We start from the raw sequence: 17274 nt of genomic DNA on the forward strand, positions 1-17274 counted from the left end.
ATTTTGTCATATGTTATGATTTTTTGTACAGTAGTTAAGAAGATATATTATTTCCGAAACGCTATTGAAGGATAGGTTTCATTATCTATCAACATATATATTAAGCTACACAAATCTTCCATTGGAATTAAACAATTTGTCGTATTAAACATATAAAAAACCCTCAAAAGTCAAATAAAAACAGAAGTCTAAAACAAAAACTAAAAAAAATAATTAAAAAAAAAGAAGAAAAGACTATATATAAGAGTTCACATAGAAGCTAAAATTTAATGGGGGTGACCAAATTTGTAAACATTAATGGCTAAATAACAAAACCAAACAAACAAACAAAACACTATATATAAAAAATAAAAAAATTAAAAAAAAAATACTAAGGTCACGTTTGTTTTATAGAATTTGATAAAATCTGGTGGAATTGGAATTGAATTTCATTCCTTAGTGCGTTTGGTTGTTCAAAGAATGAGGAATTTCATTCTGTAGGAATGTAAACATTTCATCATTTGATGGAATCTCCATTTATTTGGATTATCAAAAAATCAAAAACATTCCGTTAAATCTCATTCCTTCAGATTCCAATTCCTTCGAAAGATTTTGTTCATTTAAAAAACATTATGTGAACCAAACACGCCCTAAAGGTTCAAGAGTCCACATTTTTATGGACATGAATTAAATTTTATAGACCAATTTATTCTAACATTAAATTAAATGAAAAATGCAGGATTTGGAACATTTGTAAGTATTAATACTTAATGCATATAATTTTTAAACTTTTTTCAATCCTATATATACTACATCTGTATATGTTATTTCTCTACCTTTTAGCTAACAAATCAACTCATTATAGACGACTTGGTTTTCTTGTACTGGAAAACCTTAAGAAATTTTTGTTATTTTATCTATTTGTCTTCTTTACCTTTGCAAAATATAAAATTGTATCATGGTTTTCCAACTTAAATTGTTTCTACTCGTTATGCTCATGGTACAACTCTCCGAAGCTAGCAGCTGGCTAAGCTCGTTTAACTCTTTCAAATCAACGACCAAATCAAAAGACAGTGATAGCACTATATGGGCTATTCTGGTAGCTGGTTCATACGGATACTATAATTATCGACATCAGGTGAGCATTTTTTTCAAATTTCCATTTCATGTTATGTGTCTATTAATGAAAAATGCAAAAGACAAAAAGTCAATGTGGTCTAATACGTACGCATTATCAATTCGATCAGGCTGATGTTTGTCATGCGTACCAAGTATTGAAGCGAGGTGGATTGAAGGATGAAAACATAATAGTGTTTATGTACGATGATATTGCAAATAACTTGGACAATCCACTCCCAGGTGTTATAATCAACCATCCCAAAGGATCGGATGTATATGCGGGTGTGCCAAAGGTACTACTCCCTCCGTCTCAATTTATATGTCCATGTTTGACTGTCAAAGTCTTTTTTCTGCGACTTTAACCATAAATATAATTGTTTGTGTTTTATAATACTTGATGAAGGTTATATCATTGTAAAATACATATAAAACTCAACCGATTTATTATACATCAAGTATTACATAACACAAATAAAAATTTAGACGGTCAAAATTAAACAATAAAACCCCAAAATGTCAAACTATGAGATTTAAATTGGGACAGAGGAGGTACATTACAAATATTTTTAGAACATTTTAAAAGAAAAACTATATAATAATTTTCTTTAAAACCTTGAAACATGACGAGTGTAATTCAATTTTTCTCTCTCATAATCTAGTCCTACGATTTTACTATATGTCATGATCATATAGTTAAGAGTATTATTTATAAAGGTTTATTATTTTCTTTTTTAAAAATAGGCAACCATAAATTAGTAGTTATAACAAAAACTAAAAAAACAAAAAGTTAAATAAAATCATAAGAGTTGTGGTTAATGTGTATAAAAAGTTATTCATACCAAAAATTCAACCTCAAATTTTATGACAAACGTACAACTATTTTACATACCTTAATTACAACCCATAGATATATTTAGTATTTATATTTATTATTATTACCTATTTATTAATGCAAATGTGAAAAATTAAACTGGTGACATTAAATAATTATTCTTTATATAGATTGACTATAAATATTGGTCATACTAGACCCAGGATGTTACATTTATTACTTTCCATTCTGTATTTAGAAGTCATAGTTCACAATTAATGTGATTTTATAATTCTTATAACTCCATTTCTATCCTACTTTAATTTGATATATCCACTTTAATTTTGATAACCTCCTGATCCTTATACTCGATTTCCAATCCATTATCTTCGTGACAATTGAATCCATTATCTTCGTGACAATTGACAAATCTTATATGAAGATGTTAAAGTATTTTCTACTGTATATATGCTCTTTTATATTATCTTATTATAATTTTTTTTCAGAATTATCTTATTACTATCTCATATATAAGAGTAAATTATACTTTTCGTTCTTGAAGTTGGCACGTTTTTCACTTTTGATACCTAAAGTGAAAAAATTACAATTTTGACCATAAACTTGGCCAATTTTTTCAATCGTAGTCCTTTAGCCAGACGGAGTTAATTTTTGGCCGTTAACGTTACACCCGAGAGACTAAAAGTGAAAAACGTGCCAACTTTAGGGACGGAAAATGTAATTCATTCTTCAATAACAAGATTCCGGCCTCCCGTCATCTTCTCCGATGGACTCACAAACTTATTATTTACACCCAATGACCAACTCCATTACTAGCTAGCCATTGAGGGACGAAAAATGAAATTTTCACAAATAAATTTATTCTTCCATTTTTTTTTTTCCGGTCATCTTCTCTGATCATCTAGTCCGATGGAATTTCTGACTAAACATTTATTTTTCGATGATACCTAATAAAAACTCGACTTTTAATTCAAATCTAAACCACAAACAAAATCATTTACTCAAATGATACAATATAAATTTCGTACGTACGAGTGGATTTTTGTTTACAACCAAAACTTTACAGTCAGTCAACCAAGATATGGCCCGAATTCACCCGTTATCCGATTTATGCTCGGGAAAAAAACTTATAAGATATTGCAAATAAGTATCATCATCGCCAATAATGTACATTCAACATCAAGCCGGATAGAAATATAAATATAGATATGAATATAATTGAGCACCAGCAGCAGATGATAGAACACATAATATATAATTTTGAATGGTTGTTGATTGATAGATTAATGTGGAGTTTAGAAATCATTGGCTCAAACATGAAAACAACAACGTATCATGGAAGTGGCAAGAAAGAGTGATAAAGAGAGGGGAAAGCCACCCTTTTCGTCCCTCAATGGCTAGCTAGAAATGGAGTTGGTCATTGGGTGTAAATAATAAGTTTGTGAGTCCATCGGAGAAGATGACCGGAGGCCGGAATCTTGTTAGAGAAAATGAATGGAAGAATGACTTACATTTTTCGTCCCTAAAATTGTCACGTTTTTCACTTTTAGTCCCTCGGGTATAACGTTAACGGCCAAAATTTAACTCCGTCTAGCCAAAGGACCACGATTGAAAAAATTTGTCAAGTTTAAGGTCAAAACTGTAATTTTTTCACTTTAAGGATCAAAAGTGAAAAACGTGCCAACTTCATAAACGAAAAGAGTAATTTACTCCATATATAAATAACATACTATATATAATTTAATACTTTGTTGCAAAATAAATCAATATTTTGAGTCTCATGTTTACAATAATTTAAATATTAAGATATGAGAAATTCTCATCTAAACTTACATTAAAGACAACCTTATATTCACCTTCCACGTGTATATATAATTCAACTTTTTCATGTTCATATAATTTTGTTCAAATGGTTATTTTATTAAATTAGAGAAAAACAAAAACAAAAATAAAGATAATGCATAAACAAGTAAGAGAAAAAAAATCCTATGTTAGAGCACCAAGAATCCTATTTACTCTTTTAAGTTTTAAGTCTAATTTGTTATTGATAATTCAATTTGAGTTGAATCTATATTAGTTTTTCATCCATTTGTTCATTTTAACTAATAATTTAAATTTTACATATAGTTGATATAAAATATCTGAAAAATAATACAAAATCGTTAAATAAAATACTAGCATTACATAAAAATGAAAAGAGAGTTAGACGGAAACTTTGTGTTGGAATTCGGATGTATACATCATTAAAAAGATATCAATTCAAGGAAATAATAGAAATGGAATTATATGAATTATAAAATTTCATTAATGGTGAACTATGACTTGTAAAAAAATAGAAAGTAATAAATGTTATATCGTGTGCCTAGTAGGCACAGTTTAGAAAATCCCTATATAAAACAAGTTAAACACTATTTCAAATTACCTTTTTAAGCTAAAACCAAAATCTAAAACAACCATATTGCATTATGTTAACTAAGATTAATATAATAATATTCATTAGGGACTTTCGTCAAGTTTCTCAAATGTTTTTTAATTAAACTTTTATAGTTGTTTACAATTATATTTGTTGAAGAACAATCGGGAACATTGGTATATTGGCCTGTTTCATTCTTTGAATGAATTATCGACACTAACTATCTCAATTTTATTTATTTTTATATCTATTAGAATTATTTAACGGTAAATTTGGACTTATCAAATATTTATTCATATATTCAACTTAATTTAAAACCTATTCTGAGAAACTCATGACTTCATTGTTAAAAGCATTTTGGTCGCACTAAAATTTGAACCAAAAATACCAAGATCTCAATGTTCTGAAATTATTAATCAGTAATTGTTAATTTACTATAAATATTTAATGCTAACTAATTTTGAGTTTTTGACTTATATGCCTCGCCCTCGGCTAAAAAAGCTGGACTGGCCCTTCTTATTTGGGTTGCTCTTTTTATATATGGGTCTTATGGGCCTTTTTTTTTGGATATGGGAATTATGTAGTCAATCACTTTGCATTGACTCATATACGGCCCTTAAGATGTATCGATTTAAAGAGATCATTTTTCTTTCAAATAAAAATAACACATTTATGTAACTTTTGAAAAGCTCAATATAGAAATTTACCGGAATTCTAAAATAAACAAATTATATTGTAATCAATATTTCCATTGAATGTAAACTACAAGTCTACATACCAGATGAAATTAATGAAACAATATATTATTCATCATTTTTAGTGAATGTATATTTCTGAAAAATATTACTGTACTACGTACCATACTTTCATTTATTACGTTTTATTATCGTGCTTTACCATATATACTCGTGTGTATTACTGAACTGAATCTAGTTAATGATTCATTAAGTGTGTTCCTGTCTAATTAACTAACACAACTTTTTAACATCAAATTTTAAATCGACATGATTTTTTTTATTCCCTTTAATGTTAAATCCTGACTCGATCCCAACATGAACTGAAACTGCTAGATGTGAACACGTTAACATTGTCTCTGACTAGGATTATACCGGAAAGAGTGTGAACGCGGCCAATTTCTATGGTGTGCTTCTTGGGGACGTAACAAAAGTGAAAGGGGGAAGCGGGAAAGTGGTAGTGAGCAAACCTAACGATAAGATCTTTATCTTTTACTCTGATCATGGAGGCCCTGGAATTCTTGGTACCACTTTTTAGTTTTATCTACCCAGATCAAAATGTTCATTTGTTTTAACTGATGTCATGGTCGTGTTAATGTAATAGGTATGCCGGTCACGCCTTACATATATGCAGATGAGTTCATCCATGTTTTGAAAACAAAGCATGCTAGTGGTACATATGATGAGATGGTACAATTAATATTCTCTTAATCTTCGATCTCATTTATTTTAATTAATTAGTTGATAACAAAAGCTTTTAAAATGATGAGCTTAGTGCAGGTGATATACTTAGAATCATGTGAAAGTGGAAGTATCTTTGAAGGTCTGCTACCAACAAATTTAAATATATATGTGACAACTGCATCGAATGCAACCGAGAATAGTTGGGCCACATATTGTCCGGATGACGACGCTCATTCAATTCCAGAGTTGAACACTTGCTTAGGTGACCTATACAGTGTTTCATGGACGGAAGACAGGTATTTTATTCCTAATGTTTTTTGTAGCTCATTATTTAGGTGTTGATCGATTTGGTCCCGTTATGTCAATAGTGACTCAGAGGATTTGAGGCGCGAAACTCTGGAACAACAATATTTGAAGGTTATGATTTTTTTGTTAATTAATATCTGCGGCATTATAAATATTTGAAACGAAACTAAACCAAAAAATATATATATAGGTAAAGAAGAGGACTTCCAATAATGATTATTTGTATGGATCCCATGTGATGCAATATGGTACGTTGAGGATTAGTAATGAGACTGTTTCGGTCTATCAAGGTTCTAGTAAGGGGAGGATTTCTGAAGAACCCAATTCAATATCCATGGGTGTTGTCAATCAGAGAGATGCAGATCTTTATTCAATGTGGCGAAAGGTGTGTGAATACTAAATTCTTAAACATTATGGGAACCAAACAACTGCTAAATTCAATAAATAAATACACAATATATATGCCTTTTTCTATTAGTGGATGATGCTCTTTTATATATATTCCTTGTAGTACAACAAAACAGAAAATTTGCAACAGAAGGCAGAACTACTCAAGGAAATCAAGAAAATAACGAAACACAGGTCTCATTTGGATAACAGTGTGAATATGATCAATCGTTATATATTAAGCGATGGACATGGAGTCGTGAGAGATGCAGGATCAGCCCTTGTGGATGATTGGGGTTGTCTTAGATCAATGGTGAAGAAAACTTTCCGCTTCTTGCTCAATATACCATCATTTAGATACTTGATTTCTGACTTTTTTTTATTTTTATTTTTATTTTTTTGAGTCGTTTGTTAACTTATTGTAACATTTGCTTGTTTAAGGTCCGTGCATTTGAGAGATACTGTGGATCATTGACTCAGTATGGCATGAAACATACACGAACATTCGCTAACTTATGCAACAATGGAGTTACTGAGAAAGCCATGGAGAAAGCTACAAAGAAGGCTTGCAACTCGTATAAAATGGGGCAATGGAACCCTGTGATTGTTGGCTACAGTGCTTGATCCATAAGTAACAAAGCCCGTGGTAGATCGATTGAAGGAACACATTAATTATAGAAGTAATTTTTCTTAATGCTACAAAAATATAGTATAAGTTTCAATAATGAGAGCACTACTTTGAACCATAGCTAGCTCAAAGGACATTATTTCTTTTGTTTGATCATCTATCCCTGTACTTTCTTTTATTGATAACGCCTTGGTACGGCAGTCGTGAAGGGATGGAAACAAGGGATTGGATTATCCGTGAAGTGAACAGGTGAGAACTAAAATAATAGTGAAAACTGAAAACCATGACAATTACTAAAAAATCATCTTTAAGGGATACGTCCGTATCGTATCCAAACACCGTCATGTCTTGGATCACTGACCATCAAATCCATACCATTGTCTTTCGGTGACACCCCTTTAGAACAGATAAGAGCAACATATGTACCGTATCCATAAGTTTTCAACACGTAACCCATATGATTTTTTTTGTTATTATTATTATTTTCTTTTTTTGGAATGAGTTTTTATTAAAAGAAAATTCAAAAAATCAAAAATTAAAAAACCACATCAAAAGATTTAAAAAAATAAAATAAAGAAGAGATAAACTAGTAGTTCTCAGAATTCTCACCAATATTTTGGTTCTCACGGAAATGATTAATCATCTTAATAAAATAACCTAAAAAGTCTTTCAACTATTGGATGATAACGTACATGTGAACAAAACAGGAGACAAGATTATGAAAGAGAATTAATTAATAGCATATGTCACTTTCTTAAAATTTTAAGAGAATTTTTAGACTAATATTTAGGAATATTTATCATTTTTCAAAAAATTATTTGGACCCTACCACATTCCATGTTAGAGTTGAGAATTTCTACTTTTCTAGTAACATGCATGTAATATATCATCTATCAGTACCGTATATACTCCGTATTAAACTAATAACCGGTGGGTTGTATCCTACAATGCATTTTAGAGACCAAAAGGTATTCACAAGTAAATAGTTAGTTTAATGCTAATATATCTTCCTATATTTCTTTTGTAAAAGTTGATGCACATCAAGTGTTTGATAAAAAGCATGACCGAATAAGACAAAGTGCTTAATCAAATTTCCTTTTTCTCTACAATGTCATGACTAATTATGTAAGACAAGTGCTTAATCAATTACCATTAGTTACAATAATACGTAGATACTTCATACTTTCATATCATATGTAAATGCGATTTCCATAGTATAGGTTTTTTTTTTAGTTTAACCAACTGTTGTAGCTTGCATTTGGTCTCTCTACTTTACTGAATCGATATTTTTAAAAATTCACAATCATGTATGATATTCGAGTTCATAGCTTATATCGGTTCAAAGTATGGAGAGCATGTGTTCGAGTCTCAATTCCTAGCTAACCCACGAGGACCATGCCAGGTGCCCGGAATGATCCATATATCAACAAATTTCATTATTGAAAATTCTATCATTGGGTCAACTTAATCTTATGGAATAAGTAATGCTATTAACTTTTACAGGTGTAGATTGTAATTACTCGCAAAAACATGATTATGCAGAGGTTATAGCAAATTATTGCAAACTTCTTATAAATGGGACCTCAAAATCATAACAATAGTTATGATGTCGTTGAAGTTTGGTTTGTCATATGTGAATATAGTTTGATACCCTTATCAAATCATCCCAATGTGAAAGGAATTTCATTCATGGGGCACAAGCCGACACATTTGGAAACAGGAAAGTAAGATTTATGTTCATCGTCCTAAATGTATTGACTATCTTTTTATTTTAGTATGTTTTAATTTTCAAATTGTATCAATTAAAAATCATCTTAAAGGAGGTGCCCAATACCATTCGTCCAAGACTAGTCCTTTGCTCGTCTGTTATCCGGAGACGAGTGAACACCATTGGGTTCGAATCGTCCTTGTGTCACTCGTTCCCATAAGACGAGTTGTATCATGTTTTTTTCTCTCTTTAAAATTTTTTTTTTTTGAAGTGTAAAGTTAAATAAAAAATGTCCAACAATATTCCTTGGTATTGGGTTTGTTTAGGAGGATTTTCATCTCTGGAGAATGTTTTATTGATGTGGCCCTGATTAGCATTAATTGAGTAACATGTAGTATTGGGCTATCCCTGATGACAAACAATAAAATGTTATAAAAAGAAGAAAAATAAACAACATCCAATGTTATCTTATATGTGTTTTTGAGATAAATATTTTATGAGAGGATCTTTATCGAGGTTTTTGAGTTCCAATATGATGAGAGGAAAATCGATGGATGCAAATAATATAATGTTATTGATGGCATAAGGCATATGCAATAATGGCAATACTCTTAAATTACGTGATCTTCTCCAAGGACAAAAATGTTGGAGCATGTAGGCCAATTAACACAATAACACTAGTAATCCTGCCATTATATCGTGTACCTTTCAAATTGGCCCACACGCTAATAAGATCTCTTCGTGGGACATTATAACAAGTCATTGTATGTCATGAATAAAGCTTTGCGACAATCTTTCTTGACATGAACTAATTAACAGATTTCATTTGAAAGGATTTAAAGAGTTTAATTGTAAACCCCACCCAACTGCCACCCACCACCATCCCAAAGGAGCTTTGGATAGAAAGCAACAATTAAAACATGGCAAATTAAGGTAACTAGTTTTCCATATATATTAATTAATGTGTTCGCTGTTAATTGGACAACCTAAAATGTTCATCATCTTTTGCTTTAAAGAGCTAAACAGTGGGAACATACTACATGCCCTGTAACTATTGGGTAATACTAATAGCCCAATAGCCACCAAACATCACTTTGCAGGGGAGGTCTTAGTTTCGAGTCTTGTCAAAGGTAAACTTGAGATAAACAGGAGATTTTTAAGTGATTGGGGATTACCTAGACACTAGTGGTATGAAATGGTACATAGGATCAAAAGGTTTTCATCAAATTACTCTTTTTTTTTACTATATACCCTGTCCTCCTTCGAGAACCTTTCGCTAATGAGACTACCGATCTAGCATAATGATAAAATAAAAGTAACTAACAAATCAAGGGTCTTTGGCCTAGCCGCAGAATTGGTGAGGCACTGTCGCACTGAGGTGACTCATTAAGATAAAACTTATAAGACATGGGCGTGACAATCATGGGCCTTAGGAATAGAGCAAAGTGAACGGTCGTACGCGGTTCAATTTTTTAAGTGCCCAAATTCTTAAATTTAATATATTTATAATATAACTAAAAGAATAAGTTGGTGGTACACTTGACACGCTAATCTCCTTCCTTTAGCCTAAAACTTCCTCATCATTAATACTCTATTTTTTAAATATTTTTTTAATTATTAAATTTAAAGGCCGACATTATTAATAAAACAATTTTTTTTATCCTTAAAAGTCTCTCAAAAATTATATTATATCTATATATATATAACCTAAAAAAAACCTCACATATTCTTAACAAAAAAAACCTATGGCCAAACCAAAAAAAAAAACAGAAAAAAGTCGACTGCCAAAAGGTTCAACCTCCTCCTATACCAAGTTTCATGTTTTTAATTTGAAATTATTACTTTTATGAAATTCAATATATTATGAACTTAAAATATTATTATCATTATTATTATTATTATTATTATTGTTTTTATTTAAAATAAAACAACACTTTCATTAGAAATTCGCAGGATTTACAAGAAATTAATTTGTTGTTCATTATACCTTTATTATGACTTCTTCAACAACAAAAAATAAGAACATATTAGTTCATCTTGAAGATATTAAGCCAACACATGTTAACCATCATCGATGACTCCGTGTTGTGTATGTATGGACTGTTTCAGAATGGAACAACCCGAAGAAAATTAAAACGTTCAAGATAGTCTTTGTTGATGAATTGGTATGTATTTTTCAAGTTATATACAGTACACTTTTTGTTTCTCTTTTTGTTGAGCTTAACTCTAAATCATTCAGTATAAAATTGTTGTTTTGTTTGTAGTAAGTTTAGATATAGCAAACTGCAAATTTGTTATTTAACTAAAGTTGATAAAAAAAGGGTAAACTGCAATCAATATTTATATGTAGTTAATTTTCATATGTTTCCTTCTTTAATTTTCGTATTGATTTAATTGTGATATTGGTTATAGGGATTTAGTATATTTGAATTCCAATTTTTTAGCTTGATTAATATATTTTGAGAATACCCGTCCATTGAACTGACCTGGGCACTAGTATGTATATATATATATATATATATATATATATATATATATATATATATATATTAAAACAGTAAGAATCCTAACATTCTAAAGTCTTATTCCAACCTAAAGCTAGCTTTAAACATTACCACATATGTTAGAGGGTTCTCAATGTTTATGTTTGTCACTTTTTAATTCTTATTTTGTATCTCAGTTCCACCTCATATCTTTTAAAGTTGATGTTCTATTAACACATCACTGCTAACAATACCTCATCACTTTTCCATTATTATTTATTTATTTTTGTTATTATTCGACATTTTATTAAATTAAAAACAAAATAATATATTGACTGACAAAAGAAGAGATAACCTTAAGTTCAATCTTCTCCTCATCACCTCATCGCATAACTGACTAGAAAATTTGTTTTTTGAAACTGATAAGGACGTTGTCTATGGTGTCACTTAAATGACGCACATCGTTTTTAGACCCATGAGCCATTGGGGGACCTCTAAGCAAATTTAATCGATAAAAGCGTGTCATTCTATATTCTTTATGTATCTAATTTAATTAAAAATGTATTGAGAAGTTACCCAAGTACATGTAAATTTTCTTTCAGTAAGGAACAATTATACTAAGAATATAAAACCATAATTTTAAGAAGAAAGAGGCCGATCGGAGGTAGGCTACGAGGCTGGCTTGATATGATTATCAAAGTTGACTTCGTATTTGTTCCATCCTTACTGGCCGTATTTAATCCATTCTTTCTCTAGTGGACAAAATCATTGGCCTTTACAACCTCAATCACGTCACTCCACATGTACATACAACATACATACATACATACATACATACATACATACATGAATGTGTGTGTATATATAATAATAATAATTGATCAATGATGGATGAAATTCAAATGAAACCAAATTGAACGTGTCTATCACGTACGTAGTGAGAGATCCAGGAATGTTAGAAATACGAGTAGTTTTTTTTAGGGGTAAATAAACTATGTATTCAAATTATCAAGTTTTGGCTGATCGGCTTATGCCAACAACTTTTTATTAGAATTATGATACGAAGTACCTAAATTCGGTAAAACATTTTATCATGTCTAATTAAGGTCAAATACTATATGAAAAATGATTAATTATAAGATGATAATAAGTGATAAAATAAAATAAAAAAAAGTTAAGAAAAAGAATAACTAATGAAGATTTCATGTCACCATCTCATGTTTTAGGATGATTTCAAGGAAGATAATCTCTCCGTCAAATTCAAATGTCCAAATTTGATTTGATAGATCTTTTTATTCAACTTTGACCGTAAATATTTTTGTTTGTCTAGTATAATATCTAATGAAAGTTGTATCAGTGAAAAATACATCTAAAACTCAATTTATCCATATATTTTATATCTGTTATTGTACATAACAAACGAAACAATTATGGTTAAAGTTGTGAAAAAAAGACTTTAAAAGTTAAATAACACATTTAGATTGGGACAGATGGACTATATAATTTCATTTCCATATAATAGATAGTTTCATTTTAAGCATCTATTGTACGAGTATTATCCCAACATTCTAGCTATGTAGTACTCGATCATGAATTGCACGAGATCGACTGGAGGGTAGATCGATATACATGCATCTATATATACGAATACGACTATACATAAAATGTGATTCAAAAACCTGGTCTGCTCATGGTCGATCATATCAAGTGCTTAGTAAAAGTTGATGTGAACTTGTTTATTCCACAATGCTTAAAAAAACATAAGCATGTAATATAATATAATAATAAATACATAAACGTTACTGACTTACTGTAATTATTTAACTTCTGATGACATATACAAAGATAAACTTGAAGGTGATGTTAATGATTTCAATCTCCACCCTCTTACACTTTAGTAGCTCTTATTTCTTAATCATATAATTAACTGATATAATACCGGGGGGGGGGGGGGGGGGGGGGGGGGGGGGGGGGGACATATAAGCCAAACACAATCATATCCATCTCATGCCTTAAAATTACTATTTCTTTTATTTATTTATCTTATACGGAGTAATCTATATATAAATATTAAAACAATAAGAATTCCCTCTTTAATTTAAAACTATTTTTAAATTTTGCCACATAAGATTTTATCCTATGTATCATCTCTATAATTTTCCACAATATTTATTTATGCAATAAAAAATATTAAATATATATTGAGATGTAAAAAATAAAATTATGAAATTAATAAAATTGTTTTTGTTTCCTAAAAACCAACATTAGTTTCATATATAGATTACATAATTGTGTCGACACATCACACCATAGTCATATTTTTTTTTTAAAGTTGGTTTTTGATTTCATCTTCAAATTATTTTCGACTTTTAATATGAAAAGTAATTGGGTTGTTAATTTTTATGTACTTTATACATCATTATATTTCTCAAAAAATTTATATGCTTTAATGTATTATTATATATTAGTTCATGTTCATTTTTATTTTTTTTACGTAGGTTATTTTAAATAGCCGCACATCGTACGGGTAAAAGACCTAGTATTATATATATAACAAAGACATTGCATGTTCTCGTTAATTAGTCATTCCATATTAATTGGTCGGTTCCAAATTTCCAATGGAGAAACGGTCCCGATACTATAATAAACAGTTACGAGTATTACAGTAATATTTTGTAATTGTCAGGTGTGAATCACTTTCCGCATGTAGCATTCAAGAATCATATGTATATTGTGAGAATAACATCCCTGCAGCTTACCGCTTACTCGTATGATGCAGTTGTCCAATCAGAATTCAAGAAAAAATTATGAATTTTGATTTTAACCCACAACTCTTTACATATAGTCATATAGATACACAAATTTTCACCCATTTAACATTATTAACAGGGTTTAGTATATGTGGATGTAAGTAACCTTTACATTTTTTCTATTGTGTGAATGTAACTTTCATTTGGTTCATTGTATGTAATCAACCCGTTAAATTGAACGATTAATGTAAAAGTGTATACGTGGCACACCATATGAGCTGTCACGTAGAAGTTTTTGATTGTCAACCATAAAATTTTACATTAATCGTTCAAATTTAGCGGGTTAGTTGCATACAATGAACCAAATGAAAGTTACATTCACACAATAAAAAAAATGTACAAGTTACTTACACTTCCAGATACTTAACCCTTATTAACCATATATATACAACTTTTGGGCAGTGAACTGCACAATATAAATTCCCATTGTTTATTGGTCTCACAAAATATATGTTTCATAAAAGGGATAAGTGTTCAGAAATGCAGTCAACTAATGCTCAAAAGTTATTGTGTGCACGAACTCTAGGTCAGCTTTATTGTGTTCACGAAACTTGAAGTTTTGGTTATTGTGAACATAAAACGGGATTATGGCTATGTGGGACCGGTTACTTTTACATTGACTCGTTGACTGCTTACGTGACATGCACACAATAACTTTTTGGGATTAGTTTATCCATACATTTAAAAAAAAAACATATTATTTTTTTTCAAACTCGCCGGAAACTGCAAATACTCGCAGGAAAACATAAAAATCCGATTAAACCTTCGTATACATTTAAAAAGTGTACGAACATGCTGATATGCAGGATTACAAGTTGATAACAGGATTGGCTGCTTGACCATAGTTATGAATTGAATGTTAATAATGTAGACTATGGACTTGTGATTATGGTTCATGGATAAGTTTTTGTTAAGATAAAACATTTATAACAAGGCGTCGATAGATACTATTAATATAAGATTTGGCTGCTACTAGTTATAAATAAGCACATTAACACGTTGCAAGAGATGAAAAACAAACAGTATTTAGATTGGTAATTTAGTTAAGATAAGCCTTACAAACTCCAACACTCATATTCAGAGGCGGAGACAAGGGGGGCTGGGTGGTGCCAAGCCTCCCCCAATAGGCGTAAACGCAACGGATTTTCTATAGCTCGACCAAATATTTTTCAAAGTTTACATAGTACGACCCCCTCCAATGAGTCAAAAACATCGATTCTTGGCTCCGCCACTGCTCATACTTTACATTTATGAAATCTACAGTAACTCGAATTCTATCAGATGCTAATGCCACCTTTATAATTCGAAATCAATCAGTTATGGGTTAGCGTTAAGGTTTTTTGGCCGAAGGAAATGGCGATTTTGGGTAAAAAAGAAAAAGAAGAAAAGGTGGTTTAATATGAGATATATTCGATTGTTTTGGAACAAAGAATTTGAAAAATAAAGTGAACAGGACGGTAGATGGGGTTGTAGGGAAACAACTGGTGTCATCGGGGATAGGGATCAGGTGTAATGTTCTTATTGACTAATAAATCTTCCGTAAGTTTTATACTTTTTTCACACAGGTATTTCGTCTAAATTAACAAGTTTTCAAAAAACTAGTCCACTTTGTAAAATGAGGTGGCTTTTATGTAGGTATTCAAGTAATTTTCCTTTTTTTTTATGTACTTATACTGATTCAGCCCTTTATTTCATTTTCATTTTAACCTTTAATTTTTTTGTTTTTTATTTTTTAATCCTTAACTTTAACTTATTTTGCTTTTGAACCATAGGGTCTATTTTTATTATACTTTTTATAAACCTTATAGGAAAACAAACTTTTCAAGTGAATACTAATACTATTTTTAAAAAACTTTAACTTATTTTCACTATGCATTATTGAGCATATCTTTTTTTTTTTTTCAATTTTTTCAATTTACTTTTTTCCATTTTTATCTATCCTAAAAAGTATTTTACATTTCGGACTATAATTTATGCGGAGTATAAACACCATAGCTTGAAATTGAAAAACTTCAATAACCACACACACAAACTAAACATTCAACACAAAATTGACAATAAAAGTTAAAATTGAAAGACCCCAGCCATATTTAACCAACGTTGACACACCAAAACCAGTTTTTTACACCACAACGACCCCACAACCATCCTGACGCAGTAACAGTTCACACCACCACCCCGGCGTTGTGAGCTTTCGACCACCCCCACCATCATTACAAATTCTCTAAACATTTTGTAATTAAACTTTGCATAAGTCATACCATTTTAATGAACATAAAAAAAAATTGGAGGGGAAAAAAAAGCATGAAATTTGAGTACCATCTTTATAGGTTGACCAAAGGACAAAGCTAAATAAAGACACCTACCCTTAAATCCTAATCCATGGACCATACCAAAAAGCATAAACTTCTCATTAACTTATCTGCACGCACAAGCACAAAAACCCACTAGGCACTAACCCATAATTTAAATAACTAAACTATTTAATTGATTTTTACCATTGAACTTTTAGTCTAACAATTTAGAGAGTTTTTCGGCTGATTTCGGTTTATCGATCTCTTGCACTTTGGTTTCACCATGCCTTCGAAAATGCTTTCTAAGGGTAAAACTCCAGGTCAAAAGTCTTTTGGAAAACAACTTTTTTAATTTGTGTAAATGTAAGACTGTTTACATCATACATCATCTATACTTTTGTTTTTCAAAGATTGAGTTCTGTTGTCGGTTTAAAAGGAAAAAAAAAAGGATTTGCTTCTTTTTATTTAATTTTTTTGTTGTCCTACAAATTCGCTTATTCAAAGCTAATGTCAGCATCTAATATTTGGATTGTGAAATGTTATTTTGTAGTTATTTGAATTGGATTAATAAAGTTTGATGTTAATTGTTAAAAACAATAAAACTTGATGTTAAAAAAATGAAGAAAATTAATCTTCTATACATTCGACGTGTCACCTAAGGACTAACATCTGGCCTACCTTGGCTCCATGGACCAACAGCATGATAGAAGACAAGTACACGCCAGACCGCAACCGCCACGTACAGAATTTACCCCTGTTTCGAGATGGTCTAACTTGAAGTGGGCCCACATTCCACTACTAACATTAATCCAGCCCATCTAATTATGAACCCATTAAACCAAACATATATATATTGGAGGGATATACTGTATGTGGGCGCGTGGAAAAAGAAATTATAAA

The 17274-nt window shown here is 30.5% G+C and overlaps 1 protein-coding gene across 1 annotated transcript; it reads left to right on the forward strand.

Annotated features, from left to right (window-relative positions):
- The first annotated feature begins 937 nt into the window (after positions 1-937).
- On the forward strand, positions 938-7094 carry LOC122599829 (vacuolar-processing enzyme-like). Its single transcript, XM_043772417.1, has 9 exons — positions 938-1117; positions 1227-1391; positions 5442-5598; positions 5679-5764; positions 5855-6054; positions 6127-6175; positions 6255-6449; positions 6576-6764; positions 6893-7094. The coding sequence occupies exons 1-9, from the start codon at positions 938-940 to the stop codon at positions 7073-7075; spliced, it is 1404 nt and encodes a 467-aa protein (XP_043628352.1). The 3' UTR covers positions 7076-7094.
- The last annotated feature ends 10180 nt before the right edge of the window (positions 7095-17274 follow it).

Source organism: Erigeron canadensis, chromosome 5 (assembly GCF_010389155.1).
Source record: "Erigeron canadensis isolate Cc75 chromosome 5, C_canadensis_v1, whole genome shotgun sequence".
NCBI classification, from domain to species: domain Eukaryota; kingdom Viridiplantae; phylum Streptophyta; class Magnoliopsida; order Asterales; family Asteraceae; genus Erigeron; species Erigeron canadensis.